Raw genomic sequence first — 18298 nt, forward strand, 5'->3', positions numbered from 1 at the left:
CAGCGGGCAGCGGGTGCCGCTATGGCGTGCTAGATGATCTCAATGGCTCCATCGTGATGGCTATCACGAATCATCCCCACACGCGCAACCATATCCCGACCGCATATCTAGGCCGTCGTCGTCAACCATGTTCTAGAACTGCTCTCAGGTACTCGCAGGCGCCGGTCTCGTAATTACTTATTGACCGCAATCCCGCACTCCTCTTGCTATCGATCTCGGATACATTGCTTGTTATCCTGCCGCTGAAAGCCGCCTGCCCCGTGGAAATACTCGGCTTTGCTGTCTCTCACGAACTGCTGCTTATCGCCGCGCACCCCAGCCCAGCCCAACCCGCGCATCGTTCCCGGAACTATACTGCACTCTATCCTTCCTTCCTTCCGACGTCGCACGTCCCGTGTCTGTTGAAGTAAGCTCGTTCTCCTGGCTTCTTGGTGTCGCCTCTCAACCTCGTCGATCGATCAAGGCCCCTTCTTGTACATCGTCACGATCTAGACACGCACTATCGTGTTCCTGGCTAAGACGTTGGCGCAGAACCCAAGCGATAAGGATCCTAAACAAAGCCACGCACGAACCTTCCGTCATATCAGCAGCTGGTACTCGGCGGCCTGTGTCACCGCTTCTTTGCTGCCCTACTTCCAGCCCTGTAACGACATCGTGCACTGTGCACCGTGCGCGATTACCACAGTGAGGCTTTTAAAGTTCTTCTGCATCCATCATGGCCACACATCACGTTCGTCACCCGTCTCATCAATCCAAAAAGTCGCAGCCAGCGCACGCACGGCCCTCTAGGCCTCTGTCAAAGCGGACCCAGTCCCACGGCACCAAAGCCGCCTCCAAAGCCGTTCATTACAAAGAGACTGCATCCGACGAGGACGAGGACTCAATGGCCGTGAGTTTTTTGAACTACTGGTATGTTGTCGTCATCCGAGTCCTCGCGACTGCGCACTAATCTTGTGTTGCAGCACCGTCTGCGAGAAGCAAATTATTGTTCCCAGTAACTCTGTGCTCTATTGCTCGGAAAGGTATGGCCCACACCCACTCTATGATGCACAGGCCACCTACTGACATGCACATGTAGCTGCAAGAAAAAGGACACTGAGAAGAGCCTTACCTATTCATACGATCATTACTCACCGCCAACTACGCCATTTGCCAACTTCACGTTCGACGAGTTTGCCTTTCGCGACATTGTACCCCAGCGCTCCCCCACTCAGCCTGAGTCAAAACGCTCGTCATGTGCCTTCTCCGACATCTCGTCAGACGATAACAGCGTCGACCGGTGTCAGCGTTTCGACTCGGAGGCATCAAAATATCTCCGCAAATTCCAATCGCCTGCCTACTTCCCCGATACCGTTCGACCGCGCTACAGCCGTAGCTCTACTTCACAAATCAGCTTTAGCGCCGCCCCCTCGCTGTCACACACCCCAGCCTCGTCAGTGAGCTACTCGCTGCCATACACGCCCGCCACTACGCGACCTCTTCCACCCAGGACTAAGCCGTCGCATAGTGGGTCTTACGGAGCCAAATCAATTGATCTCGTTACCCCAGTGACGGCTCCATCGAGTCCAAAGTCCTATTCGCACAAATCGGCGGCTTCCATATCAAGGACGTCTGCTAGTACAATTGAAGGCGAGATCTTCTACGCCAAGTCACCAGTTCCTGAGCCATCATTCGCTAGTGGCAGTCTTGGTCGATTACTTGCTTCAACACCTCGTTAAACAAGTGCTGTCTCGAGGACGCTTGATCACAAATCGCCCCTCGGGTTTTTTAACACAACCTTTTCTAATAGCAGGCCACGAGCGCTTGGCTATGCGGGCGTAGCCTCGATACTCTTGGGACATGTACATTTCGTTTCCACAACAAAAGTCTTTTGGTCATCGCGTAGATGGCCCTCCTTTGCGAATAGCGATATACCAACAAGCCTTTAGATCTCATGGAGAAATTAGGATGCATGTAAGTAGATAGAAACAATGAATAGATGCCAGTGCCAATGTCACGCACATTCAATCTATGCAACCGTCTCCGCAATGTAGGCTAGCATTGCCCGCCACCATCACTGCAGCCTTTCATTAAGAAGGCTATAGATCCGAGAAGAAGAAATTGGGATATCAAAGCCGGCGAATCTGGTAACTCCCCTCTACCAGTGTCCACCGAAAGCGTAATAACGACCAGCCTTCCATAGCCTTCTCAACAACCTCAAACATTTGTTGCATCTCCTTATCCGAACTTTCCACACCCCTGCAATCTCCTCGTCATCTCATACTTTCCATATACGCAACGGTCTTGTAATTTGTCGATCACGACTAGGTATACACGCAACATAGAAGAGGAGAGCGTATACAAAGGTTAGTCATCAGCGAAGGTGTAGAATCTCCTGAACACTTACTATTCACAAGAGCTATGCCGAAAAGAGTAAACTTGGGCTTATCCTACCCCGCAGCTGCATGGCTGCGACTCGCACAGTGAAGGGGAGGGGGGAGGATGATCAAGAAGCTCACAAAAAGTGTGAAGACTTTGTAGACTCTGGCGTCATTAAGGCCGGCAATGGTAGACATTTACATCAACAGATAAATAGCGCCTCTCTTTATGGCAAGCAGACCTGCATCCTATATGGACTATGAATTAAGTAAGGAATGTATGTACAAACGCCACCGCATGCAAATAAGGAACGCTATGCTATGCAATACCTCATCCGGAATCCTGTAAATACACATTATCGGATGTTTCTCGTGATCCTCCCTCTCCAATCATCATCGTTTGTAGCAGAGCGCAGTGCTTATAACCCGCAGTTACTAGTAGCGACCTGAGCGTACTGGGCATCGATACGTCCCAGAGCCGCAGCCTGGCCGTTTGTAAGCTCGTCCATGGCTGCCTTGGCGAGGTTGAAGCCTTGAGCAGCATGGTCGACGGCGAGAACGTAGATGGTCTTTCCGTTGTAGGTAACGCCGTAGCATGTACCACACTAGTATGTATTGTTAGACAATGAAGATGAGGAAATGTAGTAAGTGTACGTACCTGTGGGCTGTTCCATCCAGCAACACCCATATATCCACCGATTTTAGGGAAACCAGCAACGTTGGCTTGAGTTTGCCAGTTGTACTTTGTGATGAGGCCGTTGGAGCCGTCCGAGCAGGCGAGCGAGGTCAAGGCGCGGCTGCCGTCATCGTAGCCAGTATCGTAGCTGACAGTGATGGCCGAAGCCAGACTGGCAAAACCAAGGATTGCCGCTGAGGTGATGCTGGAGAACTGCATGATTTGTTGGTAGATGGGTAGAGGCTTGGAGAATGGAGGTTTGGAAGTCGGAGGGCTGGTTACTGATGATGCGTGTCTTGCAGTTGCGAGTACATTGCCATTTATACCATCCGCCATGTCGAAGCCTCCACTCTACGATCCGAGGCTTCCACCTCGTCTTTCGTCACAATGGCAATCTTTACAGGGTGCCCAAGCGCGAACGCGAGCGACATCCCGGAATGACTTACTATTTCGACAGCACTAGCTTCAGCGGTCAAAGCAGATGACCATGGAATAGCGGCGTTTGGTGTAGGTTAGCACAGATAAGCTTATAGCGCCAAAAGACACGAGAATTAATGCGGAGAGTTGCGATATTTTTGGCACGCTAGCAGCGGGAGAGGCTTTCACTAGCTATAAACGGTCCAGTAGACGAGGAAAAGGCCCGGAGATACGGATGGTTGCATTCAATGTGCCATAATAAGTAGCCACGGACAGCGATCAATAAAACGATGCTGCACCCCACCGGCACGCGTGCACGATACATCTCACGAGATTTAGGTATGATGTCGTGACCGGACGGGGTCTGAAGGCGACGCACGTATAGTCTCGGAAGTGGCGGCAGCCAAAGCCACGTCGACGAACACGGAATCTGACTACCACCGTCAGAGCGTCACACACGATGCAGTAATTGTTGTTGCTCAGGGGAGGACGTCGTCGAGTTAGCTGTCCGTTAGGGTAGCGCTCACACCAGCAACGATTACCTTGGTCAGCAGATGAACCTTGGAAGCGTCGATTCACCGCCCATGCAGACCCCCATTTCGGCATTCACGACACGAGATACAACCGTAGCGTTTTCCGATTGAAGTTCGACCAGAATGTTCTCCCTGGGAGCTGCGATCTCGTGAGAGCGGAGCCTTGACCTTGGAACACAGCCGCGGAACAAAGCGTCGGTTCATTCGGTATACCAGGCCCGTGGACGCTTTGACTTCCGAAGGCACGAAGCAACCACGTGCAGATAGAGCCTTGGAACGGTCGCCACGCTTTGCGCAACGGAGGAAGGTGCCGAGGAAACTCGGTGGTATGTCATGAGATCTGGCCGTTCGGAAAATGTGTGGCAGCGCCGAGTGCAGCACTGGAAGCTGTTGACGTTGTTGCTTGTTGCGCTAGTCTTTCGGGTGACGGAGAATTTCTCAAAGCGGAGCCAACGGCTTGTTAGCTACCTACGCTCCAGATATCGCGATGGTAGGTGTCCACTGTCACGGCAGTCGCTATGGATCCACGCATGTCACGGGTGAGATGACAGGGCGGAAATAGCGCACGACTTCCGTGCACGCTCTCCAAAACATCTCGCGTTCCATCAACGACCAACAGCGAGTTTCATCCCTTGGCCAGAAACGCATTTGCCATGGAAATAAGGGTCTGGTCTTAGCTCCTGGACAGCCACAGGATCGGCCTCAGGCTCGAAACAGCCATACCCGAGCGGCAAGTGGCTCAATACAGGCGCCCATGGCAAACATAGCCAGTAGCAGACCTCTGCATTGTGACACGTTGACCGCCCTGTTTCCCCAGATCTCGCTTCAAGCGTTCAGGCGTCAAGAAAGCGTGCCTTCGCGACGCCTGAAGTCTCGAAGGTGTTATGGCATGGCATGCGTATACCGATTGATCCGCTCAACAGGCGGCAACTGTTTCTCTATATACTATATAATGGACGCAAATGTGCTCATTTGGCTCGGCAGGCAGGTCCACGTTCTTCTCTTCCCACTACCAATTACACACCAAGACAACCTTCGTTTCTACCCGCATTTTCTTAATTCCCAAACGAGCTAGTCTCTTTACCAACAAACAAACCATAATGCATTTCTCAACCATCTTCGCTGCTTCGGCCATGGCCAGCGCTACCTTCGCAATGGATCACAAGGTCATTGTCGGTAACAAGGCTGGCGATCTTGTCTTCAAGCCAGACAGCCTCAAGGCCGCTGAGGGCGACACTGTCACCTTCTCGTTCTGGCCCAAGAACCACTCCGTCGCTCAGGCTACCTTCGCCAACCCTTGCCAGGTAAGATTCTCCATATACGAACTGCGTGTGGGACATACACTGACTTCGTACGTCCAAATTTAAAGCCTATGGACGGTGGCTTCTTCTCCGGTTTTGTTCCGACATCTGATATGGAGAGCGTCGCCAGCACAACCTTCACCTATGAGGTCAAGAATGCTTCAGCTCCCGTCTGGTTTTACTGCTCTCAGGGCATGCATTGCCAGAATGGCATGGTCGGTGTTATCAACCCCCCGTAAGTTTTCCGCTTATCTTGTAGTCGCTTGCTTTCACTGACATTGTCTAGGGCGTCTGGTCCCAACACTCTTGATGCATTCAAGAACGCTTCTGAGAAGGCCACCGAAAACGTATCGCCTACATCAACCGCCGGCACTGGTGGTAAGCTCAACGAAAACGGTACTTCAACATCCGAGTCACCTTCACCTTCTTCAGCAACAGGTGCTGCGTCCCATCTCGCTGGCAGCGCTGTGTTCGCGGGTATGACGGGTCTGTTCACCTTCTTCATGCTCTAAGCGATCGAGCTTGTAGTGCGAAGCAACTGTTATACCCCAGCAAAGATGGAACGAAGCTCTGGCAGACAATGTGCATTAGTATGGTGGAACACCATCAAGAGAAAGTGGCAAAGTATAGGTATTCTTGGTGTTAATTGTATATGAGTATTGAATGAACTAGTCAAAACTCCAACTATGTACGATCGTGTAGTGAGCACTGCTAATTGGGTAACGTACAGAGCTGCATACATGTTGGTCATAGCAGCATGAATGCTAAACGATGGCGGAGTCTAGGTGGCCTGTTAAGAGTCAGCGAAAGCTGTCGAAAACAAGCAGAAGTGTAATGTGAGGTTGAAATGCAAATCAGACATCCAAGGAAGGTATTCGCGCTCATTGACCATCTAAAGTAGGTTCGATTGATGGCTAGCGTGGAAACTGCGAATGTGGAATGCTTTTCATCATGGTGCAGGGATGGGAAGTTGGGAGAGCAGTAGTACTTACAAGAGCAAGTGCTCAAAGCAGAGAAACTGGTGTCAATGAGCATGCGACACAGGGGCGAGCGCTGGATACGCTTGCAGCTGCAGAAGAAGAAGAACAAGAAGCACGTGAACTGAAGCAGAGTGCAGGAAGCTAAAAACTTTTAAGTGGACCCGACCGGGGTTATGTTTCGCCGGGGCCGCAGAAACTTGTTGATGTTCAGCGCATGCATGTGCTTGTAATGCCGGACGTGGCTTCTAGAGGAACTGCCTGGACACAATCACTCAGAGCTATGCCCCGCGTCAGTTTCGACATGTTGTTATCACATGTTCGTTGTGTGGGCTAGTGTTCCGATAGGGCTCACAACTCAATCACAACCTTGCGAAAGCTGACACCCTCCTTCTGCTTCTTGTAGCCCTCCGCCACAGCGTCGAGTCCCTTTCCAACTACCAGTGGTTCTGGGCTAAAGGTACGTGCACGAAGTCAGTGTATGCCTCACACGCACTTGGTACATAGATACTTACACAGCTTTTAGTGTACCCCTTTCCAGCGCCTCTGGCACCCACCGAGCCCAGACAACGTCACCGACGTACTTGTCCGCCAGCGCTACACTTGGACCGAAGACGCTTGTGCCCTCGATACCTTTTGGAAGGCCCTCTGCATCAGGCAGCACAGAGCCATAACGTCCACCGAGCTTCTCGTATACTGGTGCCCAGGCAGCCGCAGCATCCGGTGTACCAATGGCGTCACAAACACCCGCAAATTCCGTGCCTTCGAGAGCAGCGATGATGTCGTGGGCGACCTTGGGGTCCTTGTAGTCAAAGGCTGCTGTTGCGCCCAGGCCTTTGAGCTTCTCTAGGTTGTGCTTGCTCGCTACGCTGACGACCTTTACACCGGCACCCGCGGCTAGCTGAATTGCAGTCGCTCCAACGCTGCTCGAGCCGCCCCATACCAACACTGATTTGCCCGTAGAAGAGGGGTTGGAGGATGGCAAGGGTAACGCGAGGGTCTCCTTCTTGAAGAGGCATGCGGCGGCAGTGGAGACGGCAAGAGGTAGCACCGAGGCCTCGGCGAACGTCATGTGCGATGGAATCTTCGATACGACGAGCGCGTTGCAAGCAGTGTAGAGCTGAAATCCACCGTGCGCGGGGTCGTTAGTCACGAGTGAGAACGCGTGTCTGTACCATGCTGTTAGTTCACAGCCCCGCGGAAGCTCTCAAGGTTGAAGGCGGAAGACGAACCCTAGCACCCGGTCGCCCTTGGTAACGTGTGTAACGCCCTCGCCAACTTCGTGCACCTCACCAGCGACGTCAGTACCACAGACGTTGGGATACTTTTGCAGGAAGATGCCGTAGTCCTGGATTTTCCCTGCTCTAATTAGCAAACTCATTCCTACTAGAAAATGCAGATACTCACAATCTACGGGGTTAACGGCAACGGCGTGGTTCTTAATAACAACCTCGCCCTTGCCTGCCTTTGGCATGGGAGCTTCCTTGACCTGGAGCTGGCCCTTTGCTTCTGGGATCCATGCTGCTTTGTTTGACATGATGGTGGTAATTCTTGAAAGATGTTGTTTCTTGGGAGCAGAGTACAGACACAGATGTGAGGCAAAAACGATGGCTTGTACCTAACTAACGAAAGAAGAGACAGCACCGGTGTACGACGGCGCAACACGCTCGCCGATGCCGTCTACCCACCTTCGATTACTGAGCCTCGGTAGATCTCCAGTTCATGCACACAGATCGAACCCCACATTACGCTTTGTTTTCGAACGTGACTACAGATCTGTTTAGCATGTTAACTGGTGAGCTGGTTATGCGGTGACGTTATCTGAGCAATGATGATGTATAGCGCTATGTCATCGTTGGTGGAGTTAAACGGAGTTTGGTCGGCTTGTTCCATGCGCACGGTTCGAGCCGGGGAGTGCCACGAGTGAACACCTACAGAAACGAGAAGAAAAAGAAACAGTAGAGTAATATGAGATTACGTTGCGGGTTGAAAAGAGTTTCGGTTTCGGAGTACTATTTGGATTCTACGCAATCGCGTTCTTGCTCTGACACGTGGCTATTTAGTTACTGCTTGGAAGCCTAAATTGCATGTGATTTGGGTTCTTGAACAGACTTGATGTCTTCTACTTTATTCATACATTTCAGGTCTTCCCCTTGCGATCTATATACAAACCATTGTTGAACCCTGGCTACTTACGCCAAGATTCGAGTCAAGAAGGTATACATGCAACAGGTTGTGCTTGCAAGTAGCTCTCTGCATAGTTCGCTCTATCTGTTAACTCTTCTTTTGGATTTATTGGACAAGACAAGCTTTTAGCCTGGAGTGTATTCTCTCACATTGCGATTTTTTTGCGGGGCATGCGGGCGTGTGTAGATACAGACTCAATTACACATCAACAGCTTGTTGTCACCCCATACACAATATTGTCTATCACAGCCTGTAATTCATAACGGCCCATTGCTTTAGAGATTGCAATAGATTCAGGGACTGCATGAGGCTACGCTGGATGCGATCATGAACTCGTTAATGTCTGGTATTTGCTTAACCTATCAAGCGTAAAAGGCGAGATGTGTTAGGTATTCCAATTCATCTCGGCTCCTTATTCCAAAACTGTTGGCTTATGTTGTCCTACCTCATTTACGATCTCTGCAGATTTCATGTGCCTCCTGTTCGGCCGAGCGTTGTCATAGGTGTGCAGCGTGTACGCCACCAAAATTTCTCAAGAAGCAGCCTGTCCAGGGCTCCGTGGGCTGCTGCCACAACTCGGCCACTCGTGCGCGGCTTAATATTGGGAGGTATGAAGCTCCAGGTCCTCTCCTACCAGGAAATCGAGAAGTTAAGTAAGTGACAAAACCGCGGCAAAGGCCTCGTAAAGGCTGAGAGAGCGATAAGCGTGCTGCCGAGTCATTTGTGACGCGTATCAAGCCACCGTCTGATTCAAGCGCCAATGCCCCGACAAGCGCAGTAGGTAGCAACACCAACCAATGTGGAGTGGCATTGCAACGGCGCAGCCGAAGCAGATGGCCATGCCGCACTCCGATTGACTTTTGTTGGTTTTCCACCACTACAACCACCCTGCTACGAAACCGTCCGTGAGCGCCTCGCCGAAACGCCCGCGTACTGCGATGCTTACTTGGCCTCGCTGATCTGCATCTCGCAATCGGTCCTGCGACCTGATCCCCACCATCCTCATCAACTACCTAGACAGCGACTCTCCGCCGGCTTTCCTCGCGTTCCAAGATACCTTCTTCGCCACGATGAAGCTACCTCCCATCGCGGTAGCCTGTCTTTCCGCTCTCGCCATAGACTCATGCAGCAACGTAATCGCGCAACGCCTCAAAGCATGGAACGAATCTAAGCCCTTCGTCTTCGACCGCGTCCTCTTTACCCAGTTCGCCATCATGGTCGTACTCACCGCGCCCATCAACTACCACTGGCAGAATTGGCTCGAGCGCGCGTTTCCGGGCTGGAAGACCGTCAAGCAAACAAGGGCTGTAGGCGAAGGTGAAGAGGAGAAGGGCATAATGCTGAGAGGTGATGGAGAAGGAAAAGGCATTGTGGAAGAAGAGGTTAGAGTGAGGAACTGGTGGAATATTTTCAAGAAGTGGTTTACGGACGTGAGTGGCCTATGCTCCAATTGTGGTGACGGATTAAAGCTTACTCGCGAGATACAGTGCATAACCATGGGCGCGCTACTGAACCAGTCAATGTTCCTGATTCTGATTGGTCTCATGAAGGGCAAGACAGTTGCGATGATTGGGCAGGACTTCAGAAACGTAAGTAGGCCCTCTGCCGAAGGGCTGCTGTGTGCAGTGCTAATACTTAAAACAGGAGCTCTTCGGTCTCATCTTCGATTCGTACAAGGTCTGGCCGATTGCCAACTTCTTTAGCACCACCTTCATCCCTGTCGAGCGTCGTATTGTCTTCCTCAGCTTCTGCGGTTTACTGTGGAACATATATCTGAGTCTGGTGGCAGCTCGATTGTAGACGTACCAAGACGCAACATACCAGATTCCGCTTAGAATAACACAAGGAAGATGAGGACTGCGTTACGCTGGTATCTAGATCAAGTAGACATGTTACCACTCCTCGGCCCCTTCTTCCAAGCTTCCATAACCGCTGCCCAATATTTGTTCTCGTCCTCCCTGATATGACCACAGTGCGGACTTTTCTCAAACTGCACCTTTGTCACATTCCATCCCTTTGCCTTGGCAAGATCAGCGTGCTCATCTGCCTCCTCAAACCGAACCATCGTATCCGAACGACTATACAAATACAGACGCGGTACATTGGTATCAAACACCGATTCATCGTTCAGTTCTCGGCAGAGAACTACCATCATATTCTCCCTTCCCGTAGTCTTGTCTGCAATAAATGTGAGGACAAGGAGAAGATGAACCAGCGCCCCACCAAACCAACCCCAAAACGTGTTTCTGGGAAGGGACGCGGAAATGGCTGCATGGCTCTGCATCCACGGGCCTTTGGTCGGACTGGAATCGAGAATCTGTGCTTGCATTGGTAGCACTGTTCCATACTTCTTCTTCCATGCTTTTGCAAATTCATTGACTTGATTCCCGCCGCCGTTTGAGAAACTATGGACAAGGATGCGTCCTCCTGAAGCGGTATGTTCGGCTACAAGATCTGTTGTTGGCTCGAGCAAAGTGGCGTAGGACGAGGTACGGCGGAACATGTCTGGGGTGAAGCATCGTACCAGCAGGATGCGGGATGTTGGGAAAAGCTTCTGGTAGGCAAGTGTGTATTTGGCGATGTGCTTTGCGGCCGCAGCGTTCCAAGTGAAGAGTAGGATGAGCGGAGTTTGCTCTGCGAGTTGGGATAGGTATGATGATGATGTCCAGAGATATGTGTTGTGACCTATCTTTTGAAAATCGGATAGCGGTGTTACCATGTCTGCAACGGGTGGAGAGGTTGATGGCTCCATTGCTGCGTGTGAACAAGGAAGCTGTTATGATGAGGTATATAGACGCCTAGGCAGAGATGTATACTACATTGCGTCTTGTTAGCTAATTGTCAACGACGCGACGACCTTCTCTAGAGCAGGTCTTCGAAACACAGCCTCGAAAGAACACGCTTCCTCGTAATTCACGTACGATTTGCTAGTAATGATACGGCCATAGAGCGAGCAGGTTGCTTCATCAGCTGAGCCAGAGAACACAGAGACGTCAATTGGTAATGATATAAAAGTCCTTCCCAGGAATGCACGTTTAATAGCACGAGTTGAATTCACGACCTTGGCGTAGAAGAGCAACCGAGCCGAGGTACCACCATTATTGGCTATTTACGTCCACTCTCGCAACACGCACCGAGTTGAATCTACGCGACTTACACTTTTGAGTTCTGAGACTATGGGGCCTTGCATTGTGCAGTCTGACATGGTGGTGCCTAAACCGCAGTCTGGTTCTGACCCAACGCCCATGCAGCTGTGGGGCTCACCGTTGCACCCGCCTGCGCCACCCCGATAGCGATGCTTACGCCGCCCTCGCCCACCGCTGCACTCTATCCTGCAGCAAATCTGATGCCTGATTACTTGGAAGTAGAGGTGGCTGTTGAGCGTGTAGTCTGATGTGAAGTGAGAAGATGATTGGAAATAGTATATGGGAGAGCTCAGCTTGACATGTATTTATCTAGTGGGTCGCTTCTCGTCCCCTGCCACAAGCGCCGCCTCCTGCGATGCCATATGCGACTTGTGCGCGTGCTTGTTGATTGTCGTCTGTATCCCATTGCCATGGCCATGGCGGGCGGAACGTCAGGTACTTGTGGAGCGGCGGGCGTATTATTTGCTCCTTTCCTGCCCAATTTGAGCGACAGTAGTATGAAAACAGCTGCGATCAAGATGGCTAGCAGTAGCATAATCTTCCTCTTGATGGTGCGCTTCTGGTATCCAGAGGCGACGTTGAGCTCCTTGTCGGCTTCTTTGACGTCTCGCGACATGTTCTCTACATTGTAATCTATGCGATCGAGCATGCTGCCCTGATCGATGACCATGGTCTGCAGCTCTTGGAAGATGTTTGCTAGCTCGATGATGCCTTGGGCGATGTCTTCGATTTCGCGCTCGCGCTGAGCAATGATTGCTTGATTGGGGTCGTGGCGCATGCGCTGTTGCTTTGTCTGGAGGAGAGTGGACTGGGAGAAGGAGCGATCGGCGTCCGACTCTTGCAAGGCAGGGTCGTTGTAGGGGTTTTGGACGGGTGTTGCAACGCGGAAGGGCGAGGTGAAGCCGCCAAGGTCGCGCAGTTCTCGACAGACTGTTAGCATAGCCAGGGCTGCGAGGCGGGGGTTGTCTCACTCTTGAGGTAGGCAGCCTGCTTCTTGCGGAACATGGCACTGACATGGCCGACGCGGGTTGCCAGTGCGATTTTGAGGTTCTGGGCCATGGCGTCTTCGCCCTGGGCGATGCTGCCCTGCTGTTTTGCGTCGCGGACCATGGCGTCGATGCGCTTGAGGGCTTGCTGGCACTTTTGGAAGAGGCGCGTGATGGCCTGGGTGAGATGCTCAATGTCGCGCTCCTCGCGCCTCTTGACGTCTTCGTCGTCGAAGCCAGGCAGCACGTGCTTCTGGTGCAGCTGGTCGAGCTTGCGTGTCTGCGTGGCGATGTCGGCGAGGTGCTGGGTGATTTCGTCCTGCACGTCGAGCCAGCGCGGAGGCAGCAGGTCCATCTCAATCACGGCGTCGCCGTCGTCGTGGTAGGCGCCGCTGGACATGAGGCCCTGGCGCTCCTCGGACACGCGCGTGCTGTCGCCCAGGCCATTGGAGCGCGGGCGGGCATGGCGCGTCTTCTGCTGGGGGTGGTGGGCGTAGGACTGGCGGTAGGATATGAAGAGGTTGGTTCGGTCCCGCCACATGCTGGGCTGGCGAGGGTCAGCCTGAGAGGACGGCCAGACTGTGAGTGACGGCCGCTTCGCAGGCGTGTCGGCGGCTGAGGTGCGGTGCGCCGGCGAGGGAGCCGCCTTCCCGCTCTGGGCGACGCTAGGCCAGCTCCCCAACAGACGGCCGTCTGACAGCCTGCTCCACTCCAGCCCATCTTGCCCAGCCGCAAACACTACGGGACCCTCCTTCACACCACACCTGCGCCTCTGCTCTATCCACCGCCCCAGCCCATCGTCGCCCAGCAGCCCAGCACCCTTCACCCTCGCACCCACCACCCACCACCCAGAGACAACATGGTGTGTAGCCCCGCCCGCCCGCGCGCCCTCGCACATACCCCGCCCTGCAAAACACGACGACCGCACGCCCGCCCCCAGCCCGGCGCATTGCTAACACTGCCCTCTAGGCCGATTCTCTCACCGAGGAGCAGGTCTCCGAGTTCAAGGAGGCCTTCTCTCTGTTTGTAAGTGGCCGCCCAGCCCTGCCTGCCCACCAACACCAGCTAACCACCTTGCGATGCAGGACAAGGACGGCGATGGTCAGTACTCTCCGTCGCCTGCACCACCCACACCTTGCCCCCCTGGGAGCGCCCTCGTTCCTGCCCACGCAACCGCACTCCGCACTAGACACCCGAGTTTGACCCCGCTGACGATGATGCCTCACAGGCCAAATCACCACCAAGGAGCTGGGCACCGTCATGCGCTCGCTCGGCCAAAATCCCAGCGAGTCTGAGCTCCAGGACATGATCAACGAGGTGGATGCCGACAACAACGGCACCATTGACTTCCCAGGCACCTCTCCCTCCCACTTCTGCCACACGCCCGCTCTAACCTCGTGCAGAATTCCTGACCATGATGGCCCGCAAGATGAAGGACACCGACTCCGAGGAGGAGATCCGGGAGGCCTTCAAGGTCTTCGACCGCGACAACAACGGCTTCATCTCCGCCGCCGAGCTGCGCCACGTCATGACTTCTATCGGCGAGAAATTGACCGATGACGAGGTTGACGAGATGATCCGGGAGGCCGACCAGGACGGCGACGGCCGAATTGACTGTACGTCCTGTTTGCTGCCATCACACGTGTCGCTCTAACACAATCCAGACAACGAGTTCGTCCAGCTCATGATGCAGAAGTAAGCCTCTGAAGTTGCGAGGTGGAATGACTACATGTATTGCGACGGTAGCACGGCTGAGAGTTGATGTCGACGAGGGACGGCACAGTTTGACCTACTTGGCGTGTCGTGTCTTTGTACCCCGGATTCGGTTGCTTGTAACCCGAGTCGCCCGGCTTGTTTGTCAGCGTCTGCAGGGAATTGTCTCCTATACCTATCCTCAATTCACATTCTCACGTATTTACCCCAACTTTCACTTTGGTGCAGAGCCTCTCCTGAATGGTCTTGAGCCACACTCAAGCCTTCGGGTTTTTGCAAGACACGCAGGGCCATGAGGCGGTGCATACCCGGACAAGCTTTGACCGCTTAGCCTGCGGGTCCTTTGCTGATCAGTCTCCATGGACACGAATGCGCGTCTTCCAAGGGTAAACCTTCTTCCTCTGCCCAACTGCGATGCGGATTGCGATCTTCGGCTGCTTCATTGCGATTGCCCTACGCCCCTCCCCCATGATGATCAACGCATCTGCGTCCACCACAGTGAGACAATATGGCAACCTCGCACAAGACACATAGACTTCCAAAAGGTGTGTGGTCGTGCAATTGCTTTCTGTTTGTTATGACCGACTCGCATACTCTTCTATTCGTAGTCTTGTACCCGTATTGCATTGCGAGCAGGAATATACGCAGTCCTCCTCGAGCCGAACGGGTCAAGAGGCCGTACTGCCGCCCCGTCTCTATGTCATCACTAGAAACTATAGGCGAGATCGACACGAAAAGGGAATAAGGATCTTCGGCACACCAAGTCATGGAGAGACGTTTATGGCAAATGCCATCTCCCGTTCGATTATCCACCCACTGACGGGAATCCCCAGCATGGCGACTGCCATCTCATGTCCGAGTCGTCGTCATCGTAAACCACGACGGTTGCGGCCCCATCTGGCTTGGCAAGTAGAGGCGGAGGGAGCCGCAACGTTGCGCAACGGCTTTCTAGGCTTTCGAATAAGACATTTGCCCGGTACCGCCTAAGAGGTTGAAGTTGCTAGGGTCTACTGACCCTCTCGACCGTTCTTGGACGCGAGGTTGGCGTGTCGATGTGACTACGGAGGTGAAGAGTTTGCGTAGGTTGCTGAGTCATAACAGGCTGGGGCCAAGTGCGAACCCCTGAGTGTCTGGGAAGAAGTAGTGGTACAAGTGTACCTTGGAATTTCCTTGGTCCTCTTCTTGTACGGGTTGCAATGTTGTGTAGGAAGCGTGGAACTGTTCGGATCTTGATGAGTACGAGTTGAAGAAGTGATTCAAGACATTGCGAAATGATAGATGTACTAGAGAAGCAATATTGAGCAAGTAAAACCTACAGTTCTCTTGGGAAGACTCATAAATAGTACACATGTTCACGTAATCGGATTTGGAAAAGCTGATCATGTACACTGTTTGACAATGGCCTAGAAGTATCGATGCACATCCCGTATGATTATTACGCCTTTATCAATGCCTACGGTTCGTTGGTACTTCTTCTATACAACATGGGAAGTAGCTGTCGCGAACCGTACGTACCAAGCTGTCGATACTCTAGCTACATGTCATGTGACAGGAAGTTGATGGATTGAGTCGTAGAGAACATGATGTTTGTCCGAGACGTGCGACCTTTAATATTCAAATGCAGTCAGAAATGCGGTATAAACTCTTGGCTTGATTCACGAGTGTAGGAACAGTAGATCTCGCTGTTGCCGCGAGTGTCCCCAGGCATCGTGATACCATAGGTTAGCGATGTAGGGGCCACCGCCCGTTCTGATCGAGCCGCCTGTTCCCTCCATCTTCTCTTCCGTTCGAGAGGGTTTACTTAGGAATAACGTCATGCATGGGGTAATAACTCACCAGCTTATATAATCTTCAGCCTAGCTCTAGACCCAGCATCGCGCTCGCCAATCTACCGCTCGTTTTATGTGTACATGAGTATTGTGTAGACCCTGCATGCGACCGGGAAATCGTCCGCGTTTGTTCGAAGTGATACCAGTAGCAGCCCATGGGGTGCTCCGAGTCCACTCGATGCGACGATTCAGATCGACAGGCTAGCATCCGAGTGGTTCGGCTTCCTACTGCGCTGAAGACCTAGGCCGTTTCACTCGCTGGTCCGATCGGAAGGAAAATCTAATATATCGCGACGATGATGCTATTTCCAGTACGCACCGAACTGGTGCTTTAGAGTATGCTCCATGGGTCGGCTATCTATATAGCGCAAACGCATCCGACCGTCGATCTTGGGTATGCACGCGTCTATTACTGCGACCATGTCGATTTGTACGGAAGTTAAACTGTGAAAGACTCATAGAAGCCATATTCAAACGCCTGCATTTTATGCTCAATGCGACACCCATAACGATTGGCTCCGACGATCGCCCAGTTCACAGTTTATCTGGATGCACTGGCCGTGAGTGTGCATATATCTGCAGCTTCCGATCCTTGCTTGACCGCATCAATGCGCACCGATATTCTGTAGATGGGTAGGGGTTGAACACGGTAGAGAAGTACCGGGGCTAGCAAGCACTTTGTTAGCATGCAACGCCGTCAAGGGACGGCATAAATGCCTCAAGCCCAGGTGCGCTTCTGTTCCCGTGTTCACACCCATGAGTTACAAAGAAACAGCGAGACCGATATTTAGCAAAGAGGCTGGTCTGCTCGTCGCTTTCTTGATGCATGCACTGTGTAGTTTGCTGGTGGAATGTCTTCTCGCCTAGCGCTAACGTCATCACCTTGGCAGCTGAGGGTATTGCTCCCATCGTCACTCATCGGATGAGCTGGTATTACGCCATTGGCTCCGTGCCTAGGTAGGTCCAAGGGCATCAAGTGTGATACTACGATGTATGCCGCATATGTCCTGTGAATAGTGTATTTATGTAGCAGTAGGCTGAAACCTTTTTGATGGCGCGCACACGACGTGCCTGCCAATCGCAGAGCTCGGACGTCGTTCCAGTGCTGATCATCCGGATCTGATCTGATGCAAATCAATCGTACTGTGTATTGTCAGCTCCTGTTGACGTAGAGCTGAAACACCAAAACAGGGACCCGTAGACCGTATCAGCGTACGTCACCTGATGCGTAGTGTGCAGTTAGGGTCGTTGGGCATAAGTGTGATGGTGTTGCTTCTAACCTTGACAGGGACGGGCGAACGAGGCGGAGCAGGTTCCGCGAGCACATGCCGAGCTAGAGGTTCCGCCCATTGCCATGGACGATCGTCAAGTACGTGTACCCAATAGCTACCTAATGGTGCAGGGGAACCAACATGGGGCACTAGCTGAAATCTACGCGCTCCGCACTGAGGTGGTCGGCATCATTAGCTTACTTGTTGTTCCAGGCTGCACGGATACATGACCTACGCATTGGCGTTCGCAACGGAGCCGTGAACCATTATGTGTGGGTGGACGATGTTGTGGATGCGGTCAATAACTAAGCTGCTGGAAGATCTGGGGAAGGTACCCAGGCGTATTAGTAGCGGCTCTCAGGCGATGCGAGCTACATTATGCACACCTCCGACCGACGTTATTCCGGTAATGCACGTGGAAAACGACGGGCACATACTTTATATACTGTCGTAAGTTTCCCTGCTGTCTTAAGACTATACCACGTATTCGGACCTCCCACTGGCCGCTCATGCGGGCGCCATAGGTGTCTTCAGTAACAGTGGATAGCTTCAAGTACGTACCCAACTCTCATCCTCTTCCAGTGTCGTCATCTTTCTCGCATGAGAGCTATGGTGTGTGTGACAAATTTGCTGTAAGACGCTATGAGATGGCTGTCTAGGAATTCATCCGAAAAAGGGGATCTTCTAGAAGTAGTGGAGTCGGAAAACAAGGCGAGAGACGGGAAGGAGCGAGCATGATCATCAGGAATCCATTCATAGAATCTTGTCGCTTAAATCTCGGCGCAAAAGCCCGTTAATCTTGAGTTTGACGAGGTGGCTTCCGTAGTGGTGTGGTGTTTAAGACCGTCGCAAAACTAGTGAGCTCCATGAGTCGCATCACTACACGTCGACCGTGGGGCAGGGTC

General features: G+C 52.6%; 8 protein-coding genes across 8 annotated transcripts; 4 read left to right on the forward strand and 4 right to left on the reverse strand.

Moving 5' to 3' along the window:
• Nucleotides 1-715: 715 nt before the first annotated feature.
• On the forward strand, nucleotides 716-1718 carry J4E83_000059 (uncharacterized protein; the record flags this gene model as incomplete). The annotated part of the gene is made up of 3 exons (XM_049327024.1): nucleotides 716-909; nucleotides 963-1022; nucleotides 1079-1718. The coding sequence occupies 3 exons, from the start codon at nucleotides 716-718 to the stop codon at nucleotides 1716-1718; spliced, it is 894 nt and encodes a 297-aa protein (XP_049193169.1).
• Nucleotides 1719-2776: 1058 nt separating this feature from the next.
• On the reverse strand, nucleotides 2777-3252 carry J4E83_000060 (uncharacterized protein; the record flags this gene model as incomplete). Its single annotated transcript, XM_049327025.1, has 2 exons — nucleotides 2777-2962; nucleotides 3016-3252. 2 exons carry the CDS (start codon nucleotides 3250-3252, stop codon nucleotides 2777-2779), a joined length of 423 nt encoding a protein of 140 aa, XP_049193170.1.
• A 1831-nt stretch (nucleotides 3253-5083) lies between these two features.
• J4E83_000061 (uncharacterized protein) lies at nucleotides 5084-5796 on the forward strand (the record flags this gene model as incomplete). Its single annotated transcript, XM_049327026.1, has 3 exons — nucleotides 5084-5287; nucleotides 5353-5519; nucleotides 5571-5796. The coding sequence occupies 3 exons, from the start codon at nucleotides 5084-5086 to the stop codon at nucleotides 5794-5796; spliced, it is 597 nt and encodes a 198-aa protein (XP_049193171.1).
• Nucleotides 5797-6612: 816 nt separating this feature from the next.
• On the reverse strand, nucleotides 6613-7798 carry J4E83_000062 (uncharacterized protein; the record flags this gene model as incomplete). Its single annotated transcript, XM_049327027.1, has 4 exons — nucleotides 6613-6715; nucleotides 6777-7430; nucleotides 7494-7620; nucleotides 7669-7798. 4 exons carry the CDS (start codon nucleotides 7796-7798, stop codon nucleotides 6613-6615), a joined length of 1014 nt encoding a protein of 337 aa, XP_049193172.1.
• A 1720-nt stretch (nucleotides 7799-9518) lies between these two features.
• On the forward strand, nucleotides 9519-10248 carry J4E83_000063 (uncharacterized protein; the record flags this gene model as incomplete). Its single annotated transcript, XM_049327028.1, has 3 exons — nucleotides 9519-9878; nucleotides 9936-10037; nucleotides 10093-10248. 3 exons carry the CDS (start codon nucleotides 9519-9521, stop codon nucleotides 10246-10248), a joined length of 618 nt encoding a protein of 205 aa, XP_049193173.1.
• Nucleotides 10249-10327: 79 nt separating this feature from the next.
• J4E83_000064 (uncharacterized protein) lies at nucleotides 10328-11200 on the reverse strand (the record flags this gene model as incomplete). The annotated part of the gene is made up of 1 exon (XM_049327029.1): nucleotides 10328-11200. One exon carries the CDS (start codon nucleotides 11198-11200, stop codon nucleotides 10328-10330), a length of 873 nt encoding a protein of 290 aa, XP_049193174.1.
• Nucleotides 11201-11883: 683 nt separating this feature from the next.
• On the reverse strand, nucleotides 11884-13121 carry J4E83_000065 (uncharacterized protein; the record flags this gene model as incomplete). Its single annotated transcript, XM_049327030.1, has 2 exons — nucleotides 11884-12515; nucleotides 12566-13121. The coding sequence occupies 2 exons, from the start codon at nucleotides 13119-13121 to the stop codon at nucleotides 11884-11886; spliced, it is 1188 nt and encodes a 395-aa protein (XP_049193175.1).
• A 538-nt stretch (nucleotides 13122-13659) lies between these two features.
• On the forward strand, nucleotides 13660-14279 carry CAM1 (translation elongation factor EF1B gamma; the record flags this gene model as incomplete). The annotated part of the gene is made up of 4 exons (XM_049327031.1): nucleotides 13660-13681; nucleotides 13809-13934; nucleotides 13984-14196; nucleotides 14245-14279. 4 exons carry the CDS (start codon nucleotides 13660-13662, stop codon nucleotides 14277-14279), a joined length of 396 nt encoding a protein of 131 aa, XP_049193176.1.
• Nucleotides 14280-18298: the final 4019 nt, after the last annotated feature.

This window comes from Alternaria metachromatica (genome assembly GCF_023757995.1).
Source record: "Alternaria metachromatica strain BMP 0045 chromosome Unknown scaffold_1, whole genome shotgun sequence".
In the NCBI taxonomy this organism is placed as follows: Eukaryota; Fungi; Ascomycota; class Dothideomycetes; order Pleosporales; family Pleosporaceae; genus Alternaria; species Alternaria metachromatica.